The sequence below is a fragment of the Dromiciops gliroides genome, chromosome 2 (assembly GCF_019393635.1).
Source record: "Dromiciops gliroides isolate mDroGli1 chromosome 2, mDroGli1.pri, whole genome shotgun sequence".
Classification (NCBI taxonomy): Eukaryota; Metazoa; Chordata; class Mammalia; order Microbiotheria; family Microbiotheriidae; genus Dromiciops; species Dromiciops gliroides.
The window spans coordinates 30,861,283-30,887,223 of record NC_057862.1 but is presented as its reverse complement, the minus strand read 5'-3'; the positions used below and the strand labels follow the sequence as shown (position 1 = coordinate 30,887,223).

Genomic DNA, 25,941 nt, shown 5'->3' with positions numbered 1-25,941 from the left:
TTAGAAAGGGTTTACCTGACCCCTACTCCCTCTCCCAGGATGCTTTAACTTTTCCTATTACTAAGTCCTTTTGGTTATAGCATTGAAGGCACCGTTAAAATTTAAATATTTGGGAGGGGTATACATACACATGTATATCAGTTATTTGTCATTAATACTATGGATATAACCAATTTTTCAAGTTAGGCAGTCCCTTTGTGGGCAAAATTTGGAGGGAATGGGATCCTGGGCAGTTAAATTTTGTGGGACAAAATGAGTAACATCACTTCTTAGGTGAGATGCTACCTGTGGGAACATGGGAAGTCCAGGGGGCTAATGGGAAGGAGGATGTAAAAAAGGGGAAATGGAGGGACCTGAAGAAAATCTGCTGCCCACTTGGCCTTGCCTAGCACCAGTCTTAATAGCAATTCCATTAAAATCTAGAACTTTGATGGTAAGAAGAGGTATTAGTGCTCTCTCCCAACATTCGCATCCAGTAACTTCTGTCTCAATGATAACTAGGAGTAGGAATGGATAAAAACAAAAGCAGAAATACAGAGCATCCCCCACTAACAATTCCTTTTCCCCAGGGCCCTTTCCATCCCTAGGATTTTAAGAAAGCATGAGAGAGGAAATGTCTTGTCACTTTGCTTTTTACTCACAGTTTTGGTTTAGCTAGTACCGGAGGGGGCTCTTTGACAGGTGAAGAAGGCTCAGGTATCCTTGCTATCTGCCCATTGAACCGATCCTCTAAAAGATCAGCTTGGATCTGGTCCAGCACTGCTCCATCTTCTGTAGATGCTTCACTTGCTTTGTCATCTTCAGGTAAATTGAAGTGCACTCGAAGACCGATCCTAGAGCTAGATCTGGGCTCATTGTGATTCACCAGAACCCCTTCAAGTTTGGGTTTGGGGAGTTCCATGGAACGGGGTTCTGGGTTAGGTGGGGGTGATTGGTTTTCAACAACAGTTGAGTTGCCCATGGAATTGGCTGTGTGATGAGCCATATTATTGCTATGGTCCTCAGTCCCTGAAAGAACAAATACAGGAAGGAATCAATACAGTTTTTAAAAAAGAACAAAAAGTATGGGACCTGGGCCCAAGGATTTGTGGACCTGGGCGGGGAGGGGCTAGAGGGATGTGATAATACATTCATACTCTGGTAGATGAGTGACAACAGATTGAAGAATAATAAAGATTACATTTGTATAGCACTTTAAAAAAAATTGTCTGGAGCAAGATACTTGACATGTAAATTTTTTTTTTGTTCTTTACCATAATCCTACAAGGTGTATAGTACCCTAGCATCACTATTTTGAGAATAGTTTTATTTAGAATTTTATTTTCCTCCAATTACACATGAAAACATTTTTTTTTAAGTGAGGCAATTGGGGTTGTGACTTGCCCAGGGTCATATAGCTAGTAAGAGTTAAGTGTCCGAGGCCGGAATTGAACTCAGGTACTCCTGACTCCAGGGCCAGTGCTCTATCCACTGTGCCACCTAGCTGCCCCCAAAACAATTTTAATATCCATTTTTTGTTGTTGTTGTTGTTGTTTTTTAGTGAGGCAATTGGGGTTAAGTGACTTGCCCAGGGTCACACAGCTAGTGAGTGTGTAAAGTGTCTGAGGCCGGATTTGAACTCAGGTCCTCCTGAATCCAGGGCCGGTGCTCTATCCACTGAGCCACCTAGTTGCCCTTAATATCCATTTTTAAAAACTTTGTGTTCCAAATTCATTTCCTTCCTCTCCCTACCCTTAAGAGTGCAAGCAATTCAATATAAATTATACATGTGTAAAACTTATAATGAAAAACATTTCCATATTAGGAACATCCCTATTTTGCATATGAGAACCTGAGTTTCAGAGGGGTTGAAATGACTAGCCCAATAGCAGCTAGTAAGTGGCAAAGCTGAATTGAACCCCTGTCCTTTTTACTCCAAAGACCAGTATGTCTTTTTTTTTTTTTACCAGAATGTCTTAAATATTACCAGGTAGATATGCAAATGGGAGAACACTTGTCAGAAAAGGAGAACGTAGGAAACCCTAGGGCTTTAAAGGATTAGAAATTTAATCTAAGCACACCGTGTGATGATGCTGTGGCAAAAAAAAAAGAGTTGCTATTTTGGGAAGTATTTTAGGAATAGCTTACGTAAGACCAGAGAGATGAGGGTCTCCTTTTGTGCGTAATAGAGGAAAGCACAACAGGTGCCTTTGGAATGGGATTCTGTCCTCACTAAGGAGGGAAGAGGATATCAATAACTGGAATGTGTCCAAAGAATGCCTTCCCCAATGATTCGATGACTTAGGAAAGATACCAAGGACAGCTGCATATGAAAAGCTAACATTAATCTCCACATTGATACTTCATGGCACTCCCTAAGCTGCTCTGACATTTTCAAGTGAAAAGGCCATTAGGATCAGTCCATACCTCTCACAGTCAGCTGTGCAATGCTTGACACTGTGCCGTACTTGTTGCTTGCTGTACAAGTGAAATTCCCAGAATCTTCTGAGAACACTTCTGCAATGACCAGCGTACAAATCTCCTCTAGAAACCAGAAAAGGAGAGTGTTTTTTGATAAGGGACAATGTCGGAAGTGTTCACACTTTTAGGGACACCAGAAATGACTTGGTTTGATGCTATGCCTATATAACGCCAAGACAACTTATTGATTTAATCCAAATAACTGGTCAATCCAATGAGAACAAAATCTATCAAATCCGTTGTTGGACTAAATGGGTTGGCTGGTCCAAAAACACTGCCTGTGTATTAGTAGGGGGCTGGTCTAGATGATTTCCCATATTCTATTTCTAGGATTCTATGAGATGAATCTGAACCATGAATAACATGACTAACCAATAACAAACTTAAGACCTCACAAACACACAAGGAGGTGAAAATGTGAGTATATTTGTGTGAGAAAAATGTGATGACTGGATTCCCCCAAGAGAAGCAAATGGAATAGTTTTTAATTTGAGACACCTCATCCGTACCATGGTGACCTAGATAACTCTTCAGGTAGTTTTTCCCTAAGGGACACAATTCTAAAGTGGGAAAATAAACAAACATTTGTTAGTCTCTTCGGATTAGATTTTATGCCTTGTAGAGTACTTTGAATGTTTTGGATGAAAAGATAGTGAACCGACTCCTCCACTGGAATGCTAAGATAATTCTTGACGAATTGCTGAGTTGAAAGAATTCTCTTCGACATAGAAGGTGAGAATAACTAAACTGTACCAAGTAGAGTCCTAGATTTAGAGCTGGAAGGCACCTTTGAAACCATCAGAACTCTTCATTTTGAAGATAAGGAAAGATACAGGTGAAATCACTTGCCTTGGTTACAGAGATAGCACAGAACAAAGCCAAACTGATGTCCTCTTGTGGAAGATTCTTTGCACTACCCCAGGCTGCCTCAGCACCAACTACCAACTACCAACTATGACCATACTAATAGAGGCTGAAGAAGTTAGAACCAGACATTTCTTGATATCTGATGGCACAAGCACAGTACAAACTCCTAGTTCTCTAACATGATTACCCAGTTGACCTGGCAACAAAAACCAGATGCATCTAAAACCAAAAATAGCCCAGTGGCAATTTGACCCTTCAGTGATGAGTGATAACAGAATTATATGAATAAGACTATATAAGATTATATATAATACAATATATGTATTTTTAAAATCTTAAAATTCAATGTAGGGGGCAGCTAGGTGGTGCAGTGAATAAAGCACCGGCCCTGGATTCAGGAGTACCTGAGTTCAAATCCAGCCTCAGACACTTGACACTAGCTGTGTGACCCTGGGCAAGTCACTTGACCCTCACTGCCCAGCAAAAAAATTAAAATTAAAAATACATATATTGTTTCATTTGATCTACACAACAACTCAGACATACGTGCTGTTATTATCTTTATTTTACAGAGCAGAGGAAACTGAGATCGAGAGAGGTTAAGTTTCAAATGGCCTCTTACCTGGTTCAGCCATGGACCGTGGTTCTAAAAAGAAAAATAATTTAAAAAAAATTACTGGACTAAGAAAATCCACTTATGCGTATTATATTTTCTTCTAAGACTTCTTAGGGAACTCTATATGCACCTAATTTTAGAAGTGATTTAGTAAGCTCTGTAAATCAGTGCTAAATAAAATGAAATAAACATCGATTGTGACAGCAGGAGCGGAACAGCAAATAAATAAGTGATATACCTTGAAACATACATACCTGAACATTCCACCAAGAATAAATCCTACCTAGGAAGCTGAACGAGAACCTTAAACTGGAGATATCTACTGTGCTGTGTCTCAAGGATACCTTATTAGTGCACCTCAAACTTTGCTTAGGATAGAAATATGGAGATGACGATGATGATAAAGAAGAACAATTAATGGCAACTGAATTGTAAAGATTTACTATTTTTTGAGGTGCAGAGAGAAAGGTCTAAATGCATTTCAACACTTTTATATGCTCCAAATTGGGGTGAATTAGAGAGTCTAAAATCCAACAAATGAAATGCACTAAATAAAATCAACTTACTTTTCTGTAAAATTCGAAAATCTGGAGAATCTTCTATTAATGTCCCTTCTCTGTACCACTCAACTTTGGGGGATGGTGCTCCTTTAACTCTGCATTCAAAAACAACTAGTTGACCCTCAGAGGCTGATAGATCTTGCAGCATCTGCAGTGGGAAAGTATATTGTAAAAGTAAAGAACTGATGGATTTTCTGCAATTTAGTGCCAGCTTCTAGAAGATACTATTTCTCTCAATATTTTATCTTTTTCTAAGTCATCATGTATTGAAGACTTTCAGGCTTAATCTTGAAAGATCTCTCAAGAGTGTTTTAAAGACAGAGTCATTTTGGTTACTGCATTTTCTTTTCCCCTATCTGATATATGCTTTTTAAAAAATGTGATGATGCCATATATCATGAATAACACTTTGTAGTTTACCCACTTATCATAGTAAGTACCTCTGTTTTAAGAGCACATGTGGGATTTGGCTTCTAAGAACTGCAAAATGCCATAAAGAGTATCAATGAGTATAGTCTATATAGAGAATGTAATATTATATAAGTATTCTTGTATAGTTTTATGAATGAAAGAAATGATTGGGTCTTTCAGGCTTTATCATTGGCATTTTTCCTCATCTGTCTAGTCTGTTGCACAGTTGTCTTTTTTTCTTTCAATTAAAACATTTTTTTAATTAAAAAAAATCTCAGTTTTAAATTTGCTTCTCTCTTCTTCTCTCCCACCCACTGAGAAGGCAATTTGGAGACTGGGATGTGTCCAGAGACAAAGCTTATCACCACAACAGTATTTGTTGTTGTTTTTCATTGGCCTTTGATTCAGGAAGGTATATGTTGTCATTAAAAGTACTGAAAATTTTCCCAAATGCAATCAAGCCCTAATTCCGTTCCCTTCTTTTCTGTTCCATAAGCATATTCAGTCTCTGATGTCAAGGAGCTGATTCCCACAGACATCAAATAAGTAAACAGATAAACAGGAAAGAGTCTGGGGAAGAAGAGAGCAGGCCAGCTAGAAGGACAGGGCAGGGACCCCAAGAAGTAAAGGTAGTATTGACAAGGGAGAGCAGACAGAAAACCACAGAGCAGAGGCAACAGGTGGGGTTCTGAGTTTTAGGAAGAGCAAAACAGAGTAAGTGGAACATGGCACTGGGATTGGGTGTCATGTGAATGAGTGTAGAAAGGTGGGCTGGATTGAGGCTCTAGAGGGAGGGCCTTAAACACCAGATTGAGGAGTTGGCCCACTGAAGATTTCCAAGAAGAGAGCCAGCCAGATCAGCTCTCTAGGAAGATTTGATTTTTTGTCTGCTTTGTGCCTGGAAGCAAAGAGTCAGGTGAGAGGATGATTGTGATAATCCAGGTAAAAGGTGATGAAGGTCTAGACTCCATTAATGATTCTGTGAGTGGGAAGAAGGTGTTGGAGATATACTGGAGGTCAAAAAGAGAAAAGACTTGGCAATTGATTAGATGTGGAGAACAAAGAGAGAAGACTTGAGGATGACCCTGAGATTATAAGCCTGGATTTCTGGAATGATGGTGGTTCCCTCAAAAGAAATATACAACTTTAGAGATGGAGAAGCTTTGGGGGCAGGGCATAGAGATAATAAACTCCATGTTGGGCAGGATGAGTTTGAGGTGGCAATGAGACCTTCATGTAGAGATGGAGACCTAGCATTTACAGAACACACTAAGGTTTGCAACATACATGCTATTATTATTATTCCTATTGTATAGATAAGGAAAGTGAGGCAGACAGACATTAAGTGACTTGCCAGGGGTAGACAGAAAATAAGTGTCTGGGGCTGGACTTGAACTCAGGTCTCCCCAAGTCCAGAGCCAGTACTCTCTCCATCCTGTCATCTAGCTGCCTCTAATGCATAGCTGCTAGCTAATGCATAGGAAGCATTTGGCCATGTGGGACTAGAATTCCAGAGAAGTGGCCTTAGTGCCCAGAGATGATAACTGAACCCATGGAGCTGGTAAGTTCAGTTCTGTGCTCAGTTTATTGCCCTTGTATGTTGTACATACGAGACATTTGTACTCATGTACCAGCTATTTGGGTTGTGTATTCGATTATGTATCTTAACAACAGACACTTTTCATCTACTTGTTGTTGGGGTTTACCTGTGAGGAAAGAAAGGATGAACCTTTTGGGGGTGATTATGTATTTTGTTTAGCAGGTTTTGCAATATTCTGGGCATTGATGTTACCTGCACAATATCACCTGAACACAAAGGCATCTAGAGGAATTTATCTTCTCTAGGGAATTTCTCTTCCATTTGGACTCTGCTAACTAGCCTCAAGATAGCTGCAAACACCTGATGTCAGCATACCTTTCCCTGTTATGTGCTTTAAAGGGTCATAAAAGAAAACAATCTTTGTTGTTGCAACTTTGAAGAAATCCTGTATGATTTTAACATATTTTAAGATAATAAATTTATAGCCAGAAGGGGACTTGGAGGCAATCTAGCCTATCCCTTTCTTTTTATGGATAATGAAACCAAGGTCTAGAGTGTGATGTGACTTGCCCAGGGTCACACAGGTAGATAAGTAGCAGAGCCAAGATTCACACCTAAGACCTCCTACTCCAAAGCCAGAGCTCTATTCAGGGTACCACACTGCCAAATACAAACATGGCACCTTGTTGAAGAAGAGGCTATAAGGCAACATTTTGCTCTACCAAATAAAAAAAATTTTATAGTCAACAACAGTGGGATCTTGCATTCTCTGCACCTTTCAGGCAGCCATATGATTGTAGATATGTGGTCTGATATAGAGTATCAGTTGTGGAATTACCCACATCTCCTTCTTACATCTTTTATCAAGGAATCTTTTGATATATATGCAGATTATTGTCATGAAAATTATGTAGAGATGGGAAAGAAGGCATGCTCAAGTATTTTGTCAGATCATACCTTTTTTTAGATGTCCTGAAAATCAGTCTCTCTCTCAGTGACCCTAAAATTGTAACCCCCCTAAACCAGACCTTCTCCTCTGGGCAGACTTGGACTAATCCAATTTTCTCTCCAATTTTGTTACCTTTCATGCATGAAAGTTCTACTTTCTCACAAAGTACATTGGGGACAGTGACCTTGGAGTACAAATGTGGTAATGTTGCTGTCACTGATGGAGGGAATTATTTGTCTAGGTAACTGTGACGGATCATTTCCAATTTTTTTTTTTTTTGTTGGTTGTTATCCTTATGTACTCTTGTGATAATCTGGCTTAATTTGCATAATGTGAGTCTTTTACAAAATTTATCTATAATCTTGTTTTTCTTTCTACTTTTTGCTGTTTTATGAGCTTATCTTAATCATACTCTTCTACAATACTTCTTCTCAGGATTCTACAAATGCGTTTACATTCCAGATCAAGATTGTTCTTGGCTGCCATATCTTTTTTGCTTGGCAAGAAGATCATGTTTTTTAGCTAAGCCAGTTTCTAAAATTTTGATCTCTTGGTGACAACTGATTTTAGTAATTACTTTTTCTTAGAAAATGGTAATAATCTGATGCTGATATAATCAACTTCATTTTTGTGTGATGTTCTTGTGCTCACCATGTCTAGTGCCTCCCAAGCTTTTTTTGAGGAAAAATATATTTGATACATATTCTGTAGGCTTCTTTGACCTATTTTGTTTTAGGATCAAAGGATCCTCAATTTGGGGGGGGGGAGGACCTTGCTATCATCTAATAAAACCCCTTCATTTTACAGATGAAGAAATGAAGAGATTTGCCAAAGGTCACCCAAGTTGTAAGTGGTAGTGTCAGGATATGAATCTAGGTACTCTTGTTTCATACCCTGTGTTCATTTCACTGTAACATGCTACCTCAGTCCTCGACCATATTTTCTTTTTTTTTAATTAATAAAGTATTTTATTTTTTCCCGTTACATGTAAAGATAGTTCTCAACTTTTGTTTATACAAGCTTTCCAATTTCAGATTTTTCTCCCTCCCTCCCCTCCCTTCCCCCTCCCCTAGACAGCAGGTAATCTGATATAGGTTATATATCGACCATATTTTCTTTTTTTTCTTTTCTTTTTTTTTTTTTTGTGAGGCAATTGGGGTTAAGTGACTTGCCCAGGGTCACACAGCTAGTAAGTGTTAAGTGTCTGAGGCCAGATTTGAACTCAGGTACTCCTCACTCCAGGGCCGGTGCTCTATCACTGCGCCACCTAGCTGCCCCTCGACCATATTTCTAATGTTTCAGTTTCCCTCACCTGCCCCTATTTCCATCTTTGCATTGAAATGACTGATTATTAAAATGTGCTGATTTAATTTGGAGGGTCTTACTGAATTGCCTCTTCATGTAATCTCTGACCTTCAGTTTTCTCATCTATGAAATGGGGTGGGAGAGGAGAATGAAGAGGGGAAAGGACAGAAATCAAAAGAGATCTCTTTTGCAAAGACCAGATGAGGGGTGATATATATATATATATATATATATATATATATATATATATATATATATATATATATATATGGGAGAACAAAGCTAGTACCCTTTCATGCTCTACTAACATTCTAGGTTCAGCTGCAGCCCTCCTACACAACTTAAGATATTTCGTTGGTGCCTCTGTCATATTTGTGACATCCTGCAGGACAGAGGACACAAAGCTAGGAATCCATTAACTTCACTTCTTTTGGGGGGTAGGGCAGTGAGGGTTACGTGACTTGCCCAAGGTCACACAGCTAGTAAGTGTCAAGTGTCTAAGGCCAGACGTGAACTCAGGTCCTCCTGAATCCAGGGCCAGTGCTTTATCCACTGCTCCACCTAGCTGCTTCTCATTAACTTCACTTCTACCACAGATTGGTGCATGTGTTGGGCCAGAAAATAATCTGGGAAAAGAGTGGTCTAAGTTTGTCCATGTAGTGGTTAGAACTTTGGTTCAGACCCCTAGCCCGGTTGTTCTGGGTTTTCCTGTCTCTGCTGTTATATAACAGACCTGCTCTTCTACCTCTCCCTTCCCCCACCTGTTCTACCCCAGCCCTCTTCAAATTACTGCTGAAGCTGCTGGAGCCTTAGAGCAGGCACGGGAGCAGCAGCTGCTATGGGTGTGGGCGTGGGGAGGGGGTCAGCAGCCTCTCACCCTCATCAAGAGTTAGTGCCCTTTTTCTCTGGCAAAAACACTTCAAACTGTACTGTTTGGTTCTGTAGGAAAATACTCTATTAGTGAGGCCTCTCCCAATCTAAAGTCACATAAAAAGGCTCGTGAAAGATGGTTTCTGTCAGTCCAGGCCTGAACTAAGATGAAGTAACTCCATGGTCCAGTCACAAACTCCACCACCCATTTGTTGGAGAACTCATGATCGCCCTGTGGGCCTTCATTTTCCTAACTCTAAATGATGATAATGAGCACCCATTAACTCCAAAAGAAAGTCTGAGGAGAAATGCTATGGTGCTTAAAAAAAGACCTGTGCACTCCAGGTCAGCACACATGCTGTAAACATACAAATGATTTCTCGGTATCAATGGGAAAAAGCCATTATTACAGGACAGAACAGGGAGAGAGGGAGAGATGTTAGGTTGGGATACAAAGGTGAGGAAACCAACCAGGAATAGCCTGAATGAAGGTGTACAAGCGGGCCTGTTACCATGGCTCATGGACACATGAGCTCTGACTCAGAGAAATGTGTGGCTAATGACATTGGCAGTGACTGACCTCAGCAATGCCCTCCTGACAGAGAGTACGCAAGTGTGCTGTGCCCACCCCCCCCTCCCCCCCCCCAGCAGGATGAGCCTGTGCTCCATTTATGGAGCTGAAAGAGAAGCCACATCCTCTGGCTCGTTCTGAAAAGCCTTGCTTGTGACTTTTCCTTGAGGGATATCGCCTCAAACCCACAGCATCTAAACAGGGTCTTGATCCCCCAAGTCCTAAAGCAAGTTGTTGGAAGACAAGCCCCAAATACTGCCGGGCGAATGCTCTGTTTGGTACTTCATAGGCACAGGCATATTGTCCATTGACCCAGATCACTACCGCCCATACTGTGGACAGCACTGATGGTCATGAGGCTTCATTTTTGTACAACTCTTTATGGTCTGGGGTGATGTCCTCACAACCCTAGACAAGAATTCTGATTCACTGTTTACAGGTACAAAACCTGACAAATTAGGTGACTTTTCAAGGCTCTAACCCTGCACTCTCCTCACAATGCCTAGGGGTCTTTCCTAGGTGGCTTGATGGGTTGCAGTGGCAGAAGGAACCTCATCGGCTGGTGGGCAGCCTGGTGATGATGAGCCTTATCAAGTGAAGCTCAGCTAAGGAGAGAAGTGTACAGTGTGATTTACTTGGACTTTTATTTGTGCCTTTCTAGACTCAACCTTGGAACCCAACTTTGAAAAACTCAGGGTGAAAACCAAAATACAGATTAAAGCAGACTGATAAGATCCAAAGGTATCTGCTTTCAGCAGGGATGAATGTTCACTGGGAATGGAAACTTGGGCCAATAAGGATGTGTTAGAGACTCCTGGCAGCAATTTAAAACAAAAAAGAATATGGTGAGTGGATAAGGACTTGCCGGCTGAGATGGAAGCCATTATTAGAAAGTTGGGATTGTAACTGTCACTATAATCGGAAGTTTTTCCTGGCGAATTTATATTCAGAGACAACATTAAAAAACAAACACACACAACAACTTCTGTTTTCTGAGTTGGTATAGACAGTCATTGCAGTTTCTTTAAAGTCATTATCAGAGGAGATTTAGTTTCAATTACCTTTGTGAACACAGGAGCTGCTATTATAGGTTTTCCATCCAGTCCTTGTAAGTAGTTTGTGGGGCTCTGACACTGAAAAATTAAAAGAAAGAGGAACAGTGACGAATCCCACAGCTACTGAGAAAACACCATCCTTCCCTACAAAACTGGCCTCTAAACCACTTAATGCAGAGAAGGAGCAGCTTCTCCCTAGAGGGATATATAAGGCAACCCTAAAGATGGGTAGAATAGAGACTAGTTTGGACATAAAGTCAATCCTTTTCTTTCTTTTTAAAAAAAATTTTTTGGGGGGGCAGGGCAGTGAGGGTTAAGTGACTTGCCCAGGATCACACAGCTACAATGTGTCAAGTGTCTGAGGCCAGATTTGAATTCAGGTCCTCCTGAATCCAGGGCTGGTGCTTTTATCCACTGCACCACCTACCTGCCCCCAATCCTTTTCTTTTGGGGAATCTACTCAATTATTTTAAAATGAATATTAATACATGAAAAGCCACAGGTTTTTAACTGACCGAGTAAAGAGCTGTCTTAATTTTTTATAAATTTGGTGAGAAATCTCTCATTTTGTTAATTTAACATCCATTAACTAATTTTGTTAATTTGATATAAATTATTTCATTATTGTTATCTATAATTTCCCTACTTGCTACAGAAGTATTCTAATGGACTATAATAAAAATTTCTTCCTTTAGGACTAATTATGAATAGAAATGAGCCCCTATCACAGATGAAAATAAAACAACACTAGAGCACCCAGCCCCTGCCAAAAGAAAACAGTGTTCTATGAAGACCACCATCATAGCTGTGGTGGTTTTAGACCACCCAGGTTCTCTTAGACAGGAGAACCATTCTGGGCTCTAGTAAATAGAAAATCAAATCTTACAGGGTGGTGTCTACCCTCACGCCCATATATGGACTTTCTGCCTTTTAAATTGTGGCATGAGACAATAAAATATTGGGAATTGATTCATTTACTAATTGAGCTTGGAAAGATACTCCCAAGGCAGGTAGAGCTGCTGGAATCCCCCTTTCCCATGTCACACATACATAGACATATGTGTGTATGTATGTATATATGTATGTGTGTGTATATGTATATAGACTGCTCTGGGTGTGGAAATTAATTACCAAAGATAGATGTGGAAGTATTAGAAAGAGAGGCCTGATCATGCCATAGCAGAAGTGCATGGAATCTGTCAGGTAGGGAGGGTGCAAGGCTCTTGTATTATGCCTAGATTCTCGTACCTGCTGAATGGTAGATACATTAGGCTGGACCACTCTAGGCTGTGATTCTGCTCCTTCCTGGGGGATGACTGCAGAATTAGTAGGAGGTGATGGCACCTCATTTGGCTTCTGGACCCTGTGAAATATTTTAAACCATTTAGGTTATAAAAGTCTTATCACATTTGCCCTTTACTCAATGAAGAGAAATTCTCTCAAGGAAGTTACAATAGGCTACATTTGAAGACAATGAAATAATTATTTGATGTTGTAAAATTGCATATTGTATGTACTTCTTATTTGCATTTATTCACAAATGAGCAGGGTGATATTCCTCCAGGGAGGCAGCAGAGGGCTACAGAGAGTTATGGGTCTGACTGAGGCCGCCTCAGGGTACCCTGCAGTTTGATGCAATCAGTGGTGTCACCTGCACACTAGAACATCCAGAGAACCTCACCTTTATAGAAAGTCCCTCTTTCCATCACATGGTCTAGGAAAGTGGCAGATACCTCTGGTAAATATACTTATTTTATATCTCGTTTGATATCAGTAAACGAAGGGTCCTTGAACAAAGTTACCTCTGGAGTTGTATCTTTTCAAGGAAAACTGTATAACTTTGCCTCATTAGCTTTCTTCTTTCTAACTTCCTTATTTCTGTCAAGGTTACCAACATCCTTTAGTTACTTGGGATCACAGACTCTTCCTCTCCCTCCTCTTTCCTCCCCACCCCCCATCCATTCAGTTGTCAAGGTTTGTTCTTCCTCCCTTGACAACATCTCTTGTCTCTGTCCCCTCCTTTTCTGAGTACATAGTCATCAACTGACTTCTGACCCTTATCACTTCTTTTCTGGGCCAGTGCAGTGAAGCCCTAATTGGTATCCCTGCTTCCAGTAGCTCACTAATCCATTTCCCACACAATTGCCAAACTAATCTTCTTAAGACCCTGCAGCCATGCCACTCCTTTATCAAACCCTTCAGTGGTGCTCTCTTGCCCCCAAGTTAAAATACAAACTCTTCACCTTGGTATTTAAGGCCCTCTAGATACCGGCTTCAGCCTTATTTCTTGCAGTACTCCGTGTTCTGGTCTAACCAGACCTCCAGCTATTCCTTGAATTCAATATTCTATCTTTTGCCTTTGTGCCTCTACATAAGCCATCCCCTATTCCTGGAGACCACTTCTTCCCTACCTTTGAACGACAGAATCACTAGCTTCCTTTAAGACTAAAATTAAGGTACTTCCTTCTCCTTGAAGTCTTTCCTGATCTTCCCAATTCTTAATGCTTTTTTTTTTTTCCAGGCAACGGGGGTTAAGTAACTTGCCCAGGGTCACACAGCTAGTAAGTGTTAAGTGTCTGAGGCCAGATTTGAACTCAGGTACTCCGGACTCCAGGGCCGGTGCTCTATCCACTGCGCCACCTAACTGCCCCTCCCTTAATGCATTCTTAGTCTCAGTTTTCCTTACATTTTGGGGGGCAGAGGCTGGATTCCTTGCCCCTCTCACCAGTAGAATGTAAGTTTCTTGTGGGCAGGGACTGGTTACTTTTTAGCTTTTTATCTCCAGCCCCAAGCATAGTACCTTACACATAGTAGGAGCTTAACTAATCTTTGTTGAATTGAATCTACCTCTGTAATGTTTTAAAAAGGAGTGTATAACCTAAGCCAGCATTGCCCCCAGACTGTTCTATCTCTCTGCTGGTCAAGGGGATCAAGAATTTACTGCCAGGACAGTTTCTGGACTCTTTTTGGTCTTCTTGTTGTGGTCATTGCTTTATATTGGGTAAATGTTTGGAATGGCAGTTCAGAATCACTCTTTTCCTTTATACATTTCTCTCTCTTTTTATACGAATAGATAGAATATAGCAGGTCGAATCTGTTGTAGTTGCATACAACATGTTCTCATCTTTATTCTTTCTTTTAATTTCTTTCTGATTTTGGCCTTTAACCAATCAATGCTTTAACTATACACAGAAAATTGGTTTGGAAATGACTCCCCCGTGGTTAACCAGTCATTTCCTGCCTGATAAGATAGGGCTAATTTCAGTTTTTTGGTGATGCTTAGCTAATAATGAGCACTTCAAGGTGAATTGAAATTATGTTTCCTATGTCCATAATAAAATAAACTGGGAATTATTTGTTTTTATAGAAAGAGACTTTGGGTAATCTTTCTTATGATCTCTAGTTGTGAGAATTAGAGCACCACCAACCTGCTGAGAAAGACATTGCAGGGAAGCTCTGCCCTGAGGAGAAAGCATGAGGTGACCTTTCTGGGGTTTCGAAGGTGGGATTGGCATCCGGAAGTTACCCAGCATGAAGAAGTTGCCCAGCGTCCGGAAGTTACATCTATAGAACCACCTGTAGTTATGTCAATCAAAGCTACCAGCCAATTAGCTTGGAGGACAGCCCTACTCCCTTTTTCACAGGGGGCTTCTTGAAGAAATGGCTGAGGAGTGGGGTCTTTCGTTCAAGAACAGGCTGTTGGTGGGAGGCATGTTTCGCTCTCTTAGATAGCTAGGTGAAAGCAGCTTTTTCCTCTCTCTCCTCTCTCTTTCTCTGCTAACTCCTAATATATACCTTAATAAATGCTTAATGCCCAAAGACTGGTGCTAAAGCTTTTCTAATTTAAGGCGACCACACATTAGATTTTAAACATCACAGCTAGAATTTTAGGCTTTACATAGTTTAACTTGTAGTTAGGATAGCAATTGGACCTGTGGCTTCATTGCTATAGAAAACTCCTTAGTTTAGGAAACTCCCTTTACCATCGCAGATGATTTAGACAATCAATTGGCTAGAGCAGGGCTTCTTAAAATTTTTTCCACTTATGACCCCTTTTCGTCTGAGAAATTTTTGAGGTACATAAAATACGTATACATAAATAACCTTTTACTGTTGCCAAGGTTTTTGCTACCCTTACATTCAGTTATACAACCCCATATGGGGTTGGGAGCCACAGTTTAAGAAACTAGGGCATAGAGCACTGAGAAGTTCTGTGACTTGCTGAATATGTGTCAGAACTGGGCTTTGTTTCTAGGTCTTCCTGGTTTAAGGATCACTTTTCTACCCATTATGTTCCAACTGGTTCAGTCCCTCCAGTAACAGATCAACTCACAGGTCACTGGACAAGGATCTCACATTTAGAGCACAAACAGATTACTATAATTTTCTTTTGTTTCATTTTTTAGAATCCTCTATCCCCTCTTTCAGGGCAGCTAGGTGGTACAGTGGATAGAGCAGCAGACCCAGAATCAGGAGAACCTGAGTTCAAATCTGGCTTCAGATACTTACTAGCTGTGTGACCTTGGGCAAGTCACTTAACCCTTTTTGCCTCAGTTTCCTCATCTGTAAAATGAGCTGGAGAAGGAAAATGGCAAACCACTCCAGTATCTCTGCCAAGAAAACTCCAAATGGAGTCACAAAGACTTATACATAACTAAAAAACAACTGAACAACAAGCCCCCTTTTTTGCCACTCTACTATGATCATTGCAAAAGCAGCCTACATCAAACCAAGGACACCATTTTGTATTTTCTTTTGGTTCTTGGGTTGCCATATACAAAAAAATTCAGCACTTAATGGTGAGCCTTTCCTCACTAAAGTAGGCTTATCTTTAGTCTGTTGCTAAGATTATTCCAGAAATCTGGTTTGGTAGACTCTTCTTCTATTTAAAATTTTCTTAGTGTGTGTGTGTGTGTGTGTGTGTGAGAGAGAGAATTTAATTATAAACAGACTTAAATATATCAACATACAAAGAAGAAAAATGAAGAATTGTATAAGAAACTATAATGTCTGTTTTGTTATATAATTTTTTTAAAAGAATACACATGTCTACCAATATACCTACACTCTTCTTGGCATAAACTTCCAGAATTTGTACTCCACTGGCATAAACTTTGGGAATTTATGGCACAATGAGGCATCAGAGCAAGACATGCACTGAGGTGACTCAGTATATAACTTAAAATAAAACCTTAGTATTTGTGCTTTGCTTTTTAATATAAAAGCATTTTCATTCTCTCTCATCCATTCCTTTGAGATAAGCAGAGTGAGTGGTATTATTTCTATTTTGTAGATTAAAAAATGGAAACTCGGATAAGCTAACTTTCTTTCCCAAAGTCATACTGCTAGCAAGTAGTATTAGTTGTCAATAATGAAGTAATAAGTAATGAAGTCAGCCTAAAAACTCAGGTCTTTTGACTTTTACCTCAATGTTCTTAGGTTATGTCCTAGACCACATTGCTTCAAATAAATGTAAATCCCACAGTGAGTGGAACAATTATGATAGATAAAATCTTGGAGAAAACAAAAGCAAAAATCATAGTTGAATTACTTTGCCTGGCAACTCAAGAGAATGACATAAGGGGCATCATGGATAGGGAGCCCGTTTTGGATCCAGGAACACCTGGACATATCCTGGCTCCTGAAATCTCGGGCAAGTCATTTAACCTTGTAATGACCCAAGAAATTTTCTAAGACTTTATATTGCAGAATACCTACAAATTTGGACTGATAGAATTCCATAGCTGGAGTTCTCTATACCAATGAAGTCTCAGATTCAGATTTTTGATGATAATAATTGCTAAATCTTGAATTAATGTTCTAATTTATTTTAGTTCTTGAGCATTTTTCTTCTGAGCAGTACTAGACTATAAGGTCCGTGAGGGCAAGTAGGTATCTCCCCTAAGAATCAGCATAATTCTCAAGCACGCATGGTATTTAATAAAGTCTGGTTGTATTTGTGTTTGTAAAAAGCCCAAGTTTTAGGACTTATTTTATTGAATGCTATCAATTTAAGGAGGTAAAAAATATTTGTATTTCATAGATGAGAAAATGGGGTTAAGTTGCCAAGATCATCTGCTCTATCAACAATACATTACAATACAATAGAATTCAGTTTACTAGGCAGTGCCAGCTGAATAAACAATATTCTATACCAAGGATAAAGTTTGCTTTGTAGATTTTGAAGTTGGTAGTGATCTTAGGGATCTTCTTCATTAACTCCTTCATTTGTTTTTTCAGAAGAGGAAACTGAACCAAGAGTTCAGTGTCTTGTCTAAGATCACATACTATAGTTCAAGATTTTCTTGATGACTTGGAATCATTTTTGTTTCTTGCTTTTGTTGTTACTATTATTTAATCAGAAAATATCAAGCAGTGGCAGCATAAAGATTATTTCTTCACCCTTGCATGTTTTATATTTATATTGCTATTAGACTTACAGAAGAAATATTGATATTAGTCTGAGAACTAAGCCAAAGGAAAAGAAAACATAGCTGATTGTTCACCTAATGCAGCTTAACCCTTTCTTTTGAAACCATACAGCTATGAACCTGCATTAATCTCCTATCCTTAACATTACAGATTTTAAATTCTATTTGAAGTAAAAAGCAAAACAAAACTAAGAATGAACCAATTAATAGTTTTTTTTGAAGACTGCATGAAAGTTAAGAAACAACCTTGTAGCCAATAAAGCAAAAAGTTTCAACAATCAATTTAACTAGCATTACCGATTCATATCTTCTTTACTAATGTCCCCGTCAGAGTCAGACGATGAAGCACCTGGGAGAGGGGGAAGAGAGATATGACACTTTATTTTTATTTAGCATTTTAACTCTAAGCAACTGCTTTAACTTTCCAGTTTTCCTGTGTTTAAAACTCACTGCCTGTAATGAGAATTGATTAGGAATGAATCTCATTAGATTAGCCAGCCACAGCCTTGAAAAGTAAGGCCATTCGCCAGTGTCCTGTAATTCACTTTAGTCCATAAGTCACAGATTTAAGAAAGAAAGGGCTTAAAGTAGATTTCAAACATTGTAGGTATATGCGCCTCTGTCTGGCCCTAATATTAATGAGATATAGTTGATTATTTTGTTTTGTTTTGTTTCAGAGTAAGGCTGTTTGTAGTCCTTTTGCCAAAACCAGAAAAACGGGAGCAAATAATATTGCTCAATGAAATACTAATACTAATATAGCTCAATGAAAACTTGTGCTCATTTTTTTTTTACCTTCTATATAAATTTCTGCAGAAGTTGAATCTGTCCCATAGATGTTGGAAGCAAAACACGAGTAACGCCCTGTGTCATCCTCAAAGGCTTCAGTGATGGTCAAAGAGTGCAGGTTTCCCACCCGGACGATTTGAATGTCAGGTGAGTTTTCCAGCTCCTTCCCTTCACAGTACCACCTATGAGAAAAGAGAGGGCTGCCTGTCACAGGGCCCAGAAGAAGGGACCCCCGGGGCAAGATCAACTGCGAATCAAAACACTAAACAACTGGATATACATATATAACATATGGATGGTATTATTACTCTAATAAAGAGTGTGAGTGCTCAGCAGTGTAGCATTGATGCTAAGGGAACAAGTTACTTATGGAATTAAAAAGCTCCTCCTGTTAAGGTTAGTACAAGCCCTAAAGAGGGCTCAAGAAGCAAGCAAATTAAAGGATGGGAACCTTTTGGGATGAACTCTCCACATAAACAGAAGGGTTCTATTTTCTGCAACAAATAAAAACTCTGATCTAATATAGAAGTCAAAAGTATATAGCATGGATAACTACTGAATTCTTAAAAACTCTAGTGGAACCTTAATGATGACATTTGAGGTGGCAAAATTAAGACAAATCCACTAAGTGGGGTTGATAGAGTAAAGCAAACCATCATTGTTGGATCATAGATTGAAATCTGGAAGGTCTTCAGAGATCCAGGGGTTCTTAACCTGTGGTTCATGGGCAGATTTCAGGGAGTCCATAAACTTGGAGGGGAAAAACATTACATCATTATTTCAAAATCATTGATTTCCTTTGTAATCTACGTATTTTATCTTATTCATTTATAATATTATTCTGAGAAGAGATCCGTAGGCTTTAACCAGGTTGCCAACAGAGTCCGAGACACAGAAAAGGTTAAGAACCACTACTTTAGTTCAGCCTCCTCATTTTATTGATAGGAAAACTAAGGCCCAGAAAGATCAAGTGATTTGCTCAAGTTCACACAAGGTCTGACTCTAAATCTAGTATTCATTCCATCCCTTCAAGTGTCCCCTTCTGGCTCTCTTCCTGGCTCCTCGACATTGAAACCAGGCCACAGACATATTCTACCCATTTCCTCTAAGGCAAATCCCATGTACCTTTGATTTCCTCCCAAGTTGTTGCTCTAGTAGTTATCACCCGGCTCACATGCTTCTTTAATCTATCACCCAACCTCTAGTTCCTTCCCTATGGAACATTCCTCTTAAAAAGACGTTCCTTTCCCTGTCTCCAGTGTAGAAATCTTACCTGTATTTTTATAAACAAGTTTCTTTTTCACACTCAGATTTTGGTTTTAAATTAAGCTTATTTCATGCTTATCTATTTGCTTGCATATGTTTACTTTAGTGGATTTTGTGCCTAATCAATTATGGTTATTAAATAGTATTGTTTTCTGAGGCTAGACTACATATTGCTCTCTCATACCCATAAAATTACTTGGTTTAAGTGTATAGCTCAGGGAAGTTGGTAAAGAATTCCTGAAAGCCCCTTAGGTTATTATTAGCCACAATAGTATAATGGATAATGGAGGCCAATAGAGTATAATGGATAGAGGGTTGTATTTGTAGGAAGAAAAACCTGACTTTGAATCTTAGCTCTGACACTTAGTAGTTGTATGACCTGGAGGAGCCACTAAAGCTCTCTAAACCATTGTCTCTTTATCCGTAAGATGGGGTTGATGGTAGCTATAATAGCTACCTTGGGAGCTGTTGTGAAGCTGAAAAGAAATATGCAGGGTGCCCCAAAGTCTTAGTGCAGTTTTAATTGGCTCTCTTAGATATATAGGTAAATAGATATGCACAAAAATGTAAATGTGGAGAATTTCAGAGTCTGGCGCATCAGTGGTATCATCATAGCACTGGGTAAAACAACCCAAATTTTTGTCCTGACTACTTGTGTGTTTGTTTGAAACTATTACTGAGCCATTGATGACTTTCTTAATGAAAAAAAAAATGGAATTCTAACAAATATTTACAAAAATCAAACTCTCCAGACAAGGTGACTGCTATTGAGGTAGTCTGAGGCTGGTGGATTACTTGAGCTCAGCAGTTGTGAATTGTAGTGTGTTAAGCTGATCTGTTGTGCACACTAAGTCTGGTACCAAGATGGTGATCAAGGGGCCACCTAAGGAGGAGTGAAGTGGCTCAGGTTAGAAGTAGAGCTGGTCAGAACTCCTGTGACAAGTGGTAGTGGGATGAGCTCTGAGAATGGCCACTGCCAGGGTAAGAGACGGAGACAGCCTCAAAGCAAAAGGGAAAGCAAAATCCAGGCTCTTGGGCTGTTTTCCCAATGGTGTAACTATATTTATTTCCCCGTTATACACCCCTTAATGGTCCATAACAGGCTTTTCCTCATTTCTCTCGTGTGGAATGTCCCTCCTCTTTATCTGGGCAGTTCCTGACTTTAAGACTCAGCTCAAATCCCACATTGAACCCTGATTCCATTGTAAATCTTTCTGGTCCTCAACGATCTCTTCCTCTTCTCTAAAATTCTTAGTGTACTCATAGTTACCTATGAAACTGCTTAGTGCTTTAATGACATCAGGTTAAGCTTTTATACTGTTACACACACACACACACACACAACACACACACACACACATATAGTCTCCCAGCTAGTGGGACGTTGGCAGGACTCTGTCATTGACCCTGTTTTATTCAATATTTTTTTATCATACTTGGATGCAAACACAGATGGCATCCTTATCCAATTTGTGAAGACAGATGACATGAAGCTTGGTGCCACATTGTCATCCAAAAAGATCCTGACAGGCTGGAATACTGGACCACATTAATAGGCATCATTAAGTAATTAATAGGGATAAACACAAGATCTTGCATTTTGGGTTAAAACAAATTGCATCATTCCAGAAGGGATAGACATGGTTAGACAACAGTTCATGAAAAAACTTGACTGTTTTGGCAGATCGAAAGCCTGATTTGCATCAACAATGTGACATGGCAACCAAAAGACTAACATGACCTGAGCCTAACAGAATGATAGTGTCCTGAGCAAGGCAGATGGTATTCTGTCTGCAGTCTGCCCTCATCTGACTCATCTTGAATAGCGCATTGGTTGTTATTATAGGGCACGGACAAGCATGCTCAGGGGAGGAAGGTCAGAATGTTGAAGGGCTCAAAACCCTGCCATAGAGAGCAGAGTGAAGAGAGTCCCTGGCAGACCATAAAGCCCTTGAGGAACTGTTTGTTTGTGTTTATCTTTGTGTTTCTTTCTAGTGTCTAGCACAGTGGGGGGCAGGGGGGGTCCATGGCAGGCATTCTGCCCCTGCTGCAGGTGTGATGCTGCCCCCATCCAGAGGATGTTATAGAGAGACTGCTTTAAACTTGAGCCTACTCTTCCCGGGGATGGAGATGGTACCTATGCCAGCTTGTGGCTGAACTGAGCAGGAGAGATTAGCCTGGATAGGAGAGTTACAGTGACATGACCACCAGCTTCAAATACCTGAATAGTTGATTTGGAAGTACAATTAGATATATTCTTCTTGGATCCTGAGGGCTGAAAATGAGCAATGGATGGAAAGAACAATGAAGTGGATTTCAGTTCAATAGGTAAGGAAGAACTTTTTTTTTTCTGGCGGGCAGTGAGGGGTTAAGTGACTTGCCCAGGGTCACACAGCATACTTACTATATTACTTACTATATCAAGTGTCTGAGGCCAGACGAACTCAGGTCCCTCCTGAATCCAGGACTAGTGCTCTATCCACTGTGGCACCTAGCTGCCTCAGAAGAACTTCCTAATGATTAGAGCTCTTAAAAATGGAGGGACTGCCTTCGTAGGTAATGAATGAGGGACTGAGTGCTGGAGCCCATGCCAGATTTTGCCGACAGCCGAACCTGGTGAAGATAGGAAGTTGGAGCACTTGCTTTGGCCCAACAAAGATGTGGATCAAAGGCAGCCAAGAGGGAGTCAACAGTGACTCATTCATTGGACTATGCCACATTCAGAAGTGAACTTGGTGGGAAAGAATGCTATATAGAAACTATAAGTTTGAACTCACTCTTCCCTGGGATGGAGATGGTGCTGGGGAATGTATTCCCCTACAGATTGGGTGGAGAGAGAATACTGTTTGTATTTCTGTTCTTGCTCTGTATTTTCAGTAAACATCCCCTCTGTAAAAGCTAATTGGTGTTAATTGGTTAAATAAAAATAGCTGATACCTGGTGGCTGACATATTGTTACCTGGTGGGAGAAAACACTGAGCTATCATCAAGCTGATGGTATTAGAGAAAGACAACTCCCAACCACTCATGGTTGCTTCTAGATCCCTGCGGGAGACATATATGGCTTTGCTCTGGAGGACCCAACTTACTGGTGCAAGTGGGAATTAGGAAGAAGACAGTTATATTTCAATAGATGTGAGAGAAAAGTTGAACATAACTTCAAGGCTGAGACATTGGTGGTAAACTTGACAGAAGTTGAGGAGGGGGCACTATGGAAAAGATAATGAGCTCAGTTTTGAACATGTATTTGACACTCCCATGGAACATTCTGTTGGAGATATGTAGCAGCATTTAATGATACAGCATCTGAACTCAGAAAGACAGGCTGGCTCTGTTGATCTGGTTGTTGTCCAAATTAAGATAGTTTAACTTATGGAAGCTATTGAAATCATCAAGAGAAGGAATATTAAGGGAGAAGAGAAGACCCAGGACAGAGTCCACAAAAAGGCAGTGAGGCATGGATCAGCAAAAAAGTCGGAGAAGGAATGGTCAGGCAGGAAGAGATACAGGAGAGAATGAGAGCAGTGTCACAAAAAGTCAAGGACAAGGTCATATTTTGGAAGACTTCCTCAATCTTGTAGAAAGATCAAGAAGAATAAGAACTGAGAAAAAGTTATTAAATTTGCCAATTAAGAGATCAATGACAGCCTTTGGGGAGGGGTTTCTATTGAATGATGAAGTTGGAAGCCAATTGCAAAGAGTTCAGAAGTGAAAGGGGCGATGTGTGAGAAAACAGAAGCAGTGTGTAAAGATGGCTTTTTGTAATTTAGCTCTGAATGAGTTTGAGGGGCTGGCAGAATCAAATGAAGGGTGTTTTTTTTAAGGATGGGAGAGATCTGGGGATTTTTATAAGCAAAAGAAAAGCATAAAGATAAAGACAGATTGAAAATTAAGAGAAAGAGGGGTTGATCAATGTGACAATTTCATGGAAGGGTGGGATCAAGAGAGGTGAGCACATGGCAAGAGGGAAAAAGGTACTTTATCCTCATAAAAGTGAAGCAAAGGAGTGAGAGTAAAAAATGATGTAGAGGTGATTAAAAGTGTCAAATAAGAAGACACATTGTTTAGGTATGAATTGACTTCAATTTATTACAGTGAATCATGAGACACAATTCCTCTATTGAGGGGGATGTGGAGAAGAGATGATGTAGGTGGGCCGGAGAGAGGATAATGGTGTAACAGATACTGAGATGAGTAGGATAAGCTCAATCAGAGGGGACGAACAGGTGAGTAGTGAGGCAAATGAAACATGGTTGGATATTATGGTCAGAGGATTTGATTATGGATTATGGGAGGTAGGCCATAACAGGGTCGTGATGAGATTAAGAGTATAACCTATGGGGGCGGCTGGGTGGCACAGTGGATAAAGCACCGGCCCTGGATTCAGGAGGACCTGAGTTCAAATCCGGCCTCAGACACTTGACACTTTATAGTTGTGTGACCCTGGGCAAGTCACTTAACCCCCATTGCCCCGCAAAAAAAAAAAAAAAGAGTATAACCTATGTGGGACAGAGCCAAATAGCAAAGAAAGGGAACATTTTTCTGAGCTCTCTCAATGCACTCCTCTAAACATCTTTTAAAAGTGTGTCAAACTGAATTCTGAGCAAGATAATTAACAAGAAGTCAGGCAGGGTGGTGTAGCAGTGTCAGCAGCAGTGGCCCCAAAAGATTTTAAAATTCTAGAACTTTGGGATAATTCTAATAAAATGAAAATGGGTGGTGGAGGAAGAGAATGGTTACTCTCTCTAAGATTTTGTAATAGAGGAAAGTCATACATAGTTTGACAAGTACCAGGTGCACATGATACACAAGGATATTAGGGAACAGAACATCTGGTCATAAATAGATTCTAAGTGACCCCTGTGCTAGCACTGGCTGTAGGACCAGGTGTCATTTAGTTGCCCTGTTGCCCACTACCCAGTTCCAGATCATAATTCCACCATTGAGGGGAGTAGTTACAATAGTGAAGGAGTAGGGGCCCTAGCTAGGTAAGGACAAGGACATAGACCAGAAACTCAGTGACCAGACTATTCCCTGGATCATACCACTTTGGAAGTTCAAAAAAATTACAAGCCCCCAGACCTAGCTGTGAAAACACAAGAAGGACATAAAAGACTAATGCTCAGGACAGTCATCCCTCCCACAGGTGAGCAGAACCCAACTCTAACATAAAGTACAAAATCAAAAAATGGGCTGGAAAAATGAGCAAACAACAATAAAATAACTTGACTATTAAAAGTTACTGTGGTGGGGCAGCTAGGTGGCACAGTGGATAGAGCACCGGCCCTGGAGTCAGGAGTACCTGAGTTCAAATCCGGCCTCAGACACTTAACACTTAGTAGCTGTGTGACCCTGGGCAAGTCACTTAATTCCAATTGACTCACTTAAAAAAAAAGTTACTGTGGTGACATAGAAGCTCAATATACAAACTGAGAAAACAATGGCTTAAAAACATCTACAAGGGGGCAGCTAGATGGCGCAGTGGATAGAGCACCGGCCCTGGAGTCAGGAGTACCTGAGTTCAAATCTGGCCTCAGACACTTAACACTTACTAGCTGTGTGACCCTGGGCAAGTCACTTAACCCCAATTGCCTTACTAAAGAAAAAAAAACATCTACAAGCAAAGCCTCAAAGAAAAATGCAGTTTGGGAATAATAAAATACTTTTATAATTAAAAAAGAAAAGAAAAGAAAAAATGCAGTTTGGAATAAGCCCAACAAGAATTCTAGAAGAGCTAAAGAAAGAAATAAAAAAGAGCAAAAAAAAAAAAAAAACCCAAACAGAACAAATAAGAGTGATACAGGAAAAATTGGGAAAATAAATGAGAACCATGCAAGACAATTATGAAAAAAGAATTACAGCTTGGCAAAAGAGGTACAAAAAATGAGAAAATAACTCCTTTAGAAAATCAGAATTGACCCAATGGTAAAAGATGTACAAAACCTCACTGAAGAAAATATCTCATTATAAATTAGAATTCCTCAAGTGAAAGGCAATTATACTATAAGGCATCAAGAACAACAAAACAGTCAAAAGAATGAAGAAAATAGAAGAAAATGTGAATATCTCACAGGAAACAACTGGCTTGGAAAATATAATAAGGAGAGATAATTTAAGAGTCCTTGGACTACCTGACAGCTATGGTAAAGGGCTTAGCCATCATGTTTTAAGAAATTATAAAGGAAAATTGCCCAGATAGTGCAGAATTAGAGGGCAAAGCAAAAATTAATAAAATCCACCAGTAACTTCCA

The 25,941-nt window shown here is 39.9% G+C and overlaps 1 protein-coding gene across 3 annotated transcripts in view; it reads right to left on the bottom strand.

Moving 5' to 3' along the window:
* Positions 1-25,941, bottom strand: part of MYPN (myopalladin) — a 109,250-nt gene that overhangs the window by 43,135 nt on the left and 40,174 nt on the right. For all 3 annotated transcript variants that reach the window (XR_006354972.1, XM_043987932.1, XM_043987933.1), the window contains exons 5-12: positions 18,431-18,606; positions 17,933-17,984; positions 12,453-12,567; positions 11,211-11,282; positions 4,510-4,651; positions 3,950-3,973; positions 2,407-2,523; positions 642-1,008 (exon numbers count right to left, since the gene is read on the bottom strand). Coding sequence is in view for 2 of the 3 variants with exons in the window: in XM_043987932.1 (XP_043843867.1) it covers positions 642-1,008; positions 2,407-2,523; positions 3,950-3,973; positions 4,510-4,651; positions 11,211-11,282; positions 12,453-12,567; positions 17,933-17,984; positions 18,431-18,606 (1,065 nt within the window). In the remaining variant the exon portion in view is untranslated. The remainder of the gene's footprint in view (positions 1-641; positions 1,009-2,406; positions 2,524-3,949; positions 3,974-4,509; positions 4,652-11,210; positions 11,283-12,452; positions 12,568-17,932; positions 17,985-18,430; positions 18,607-25,941) is intronic.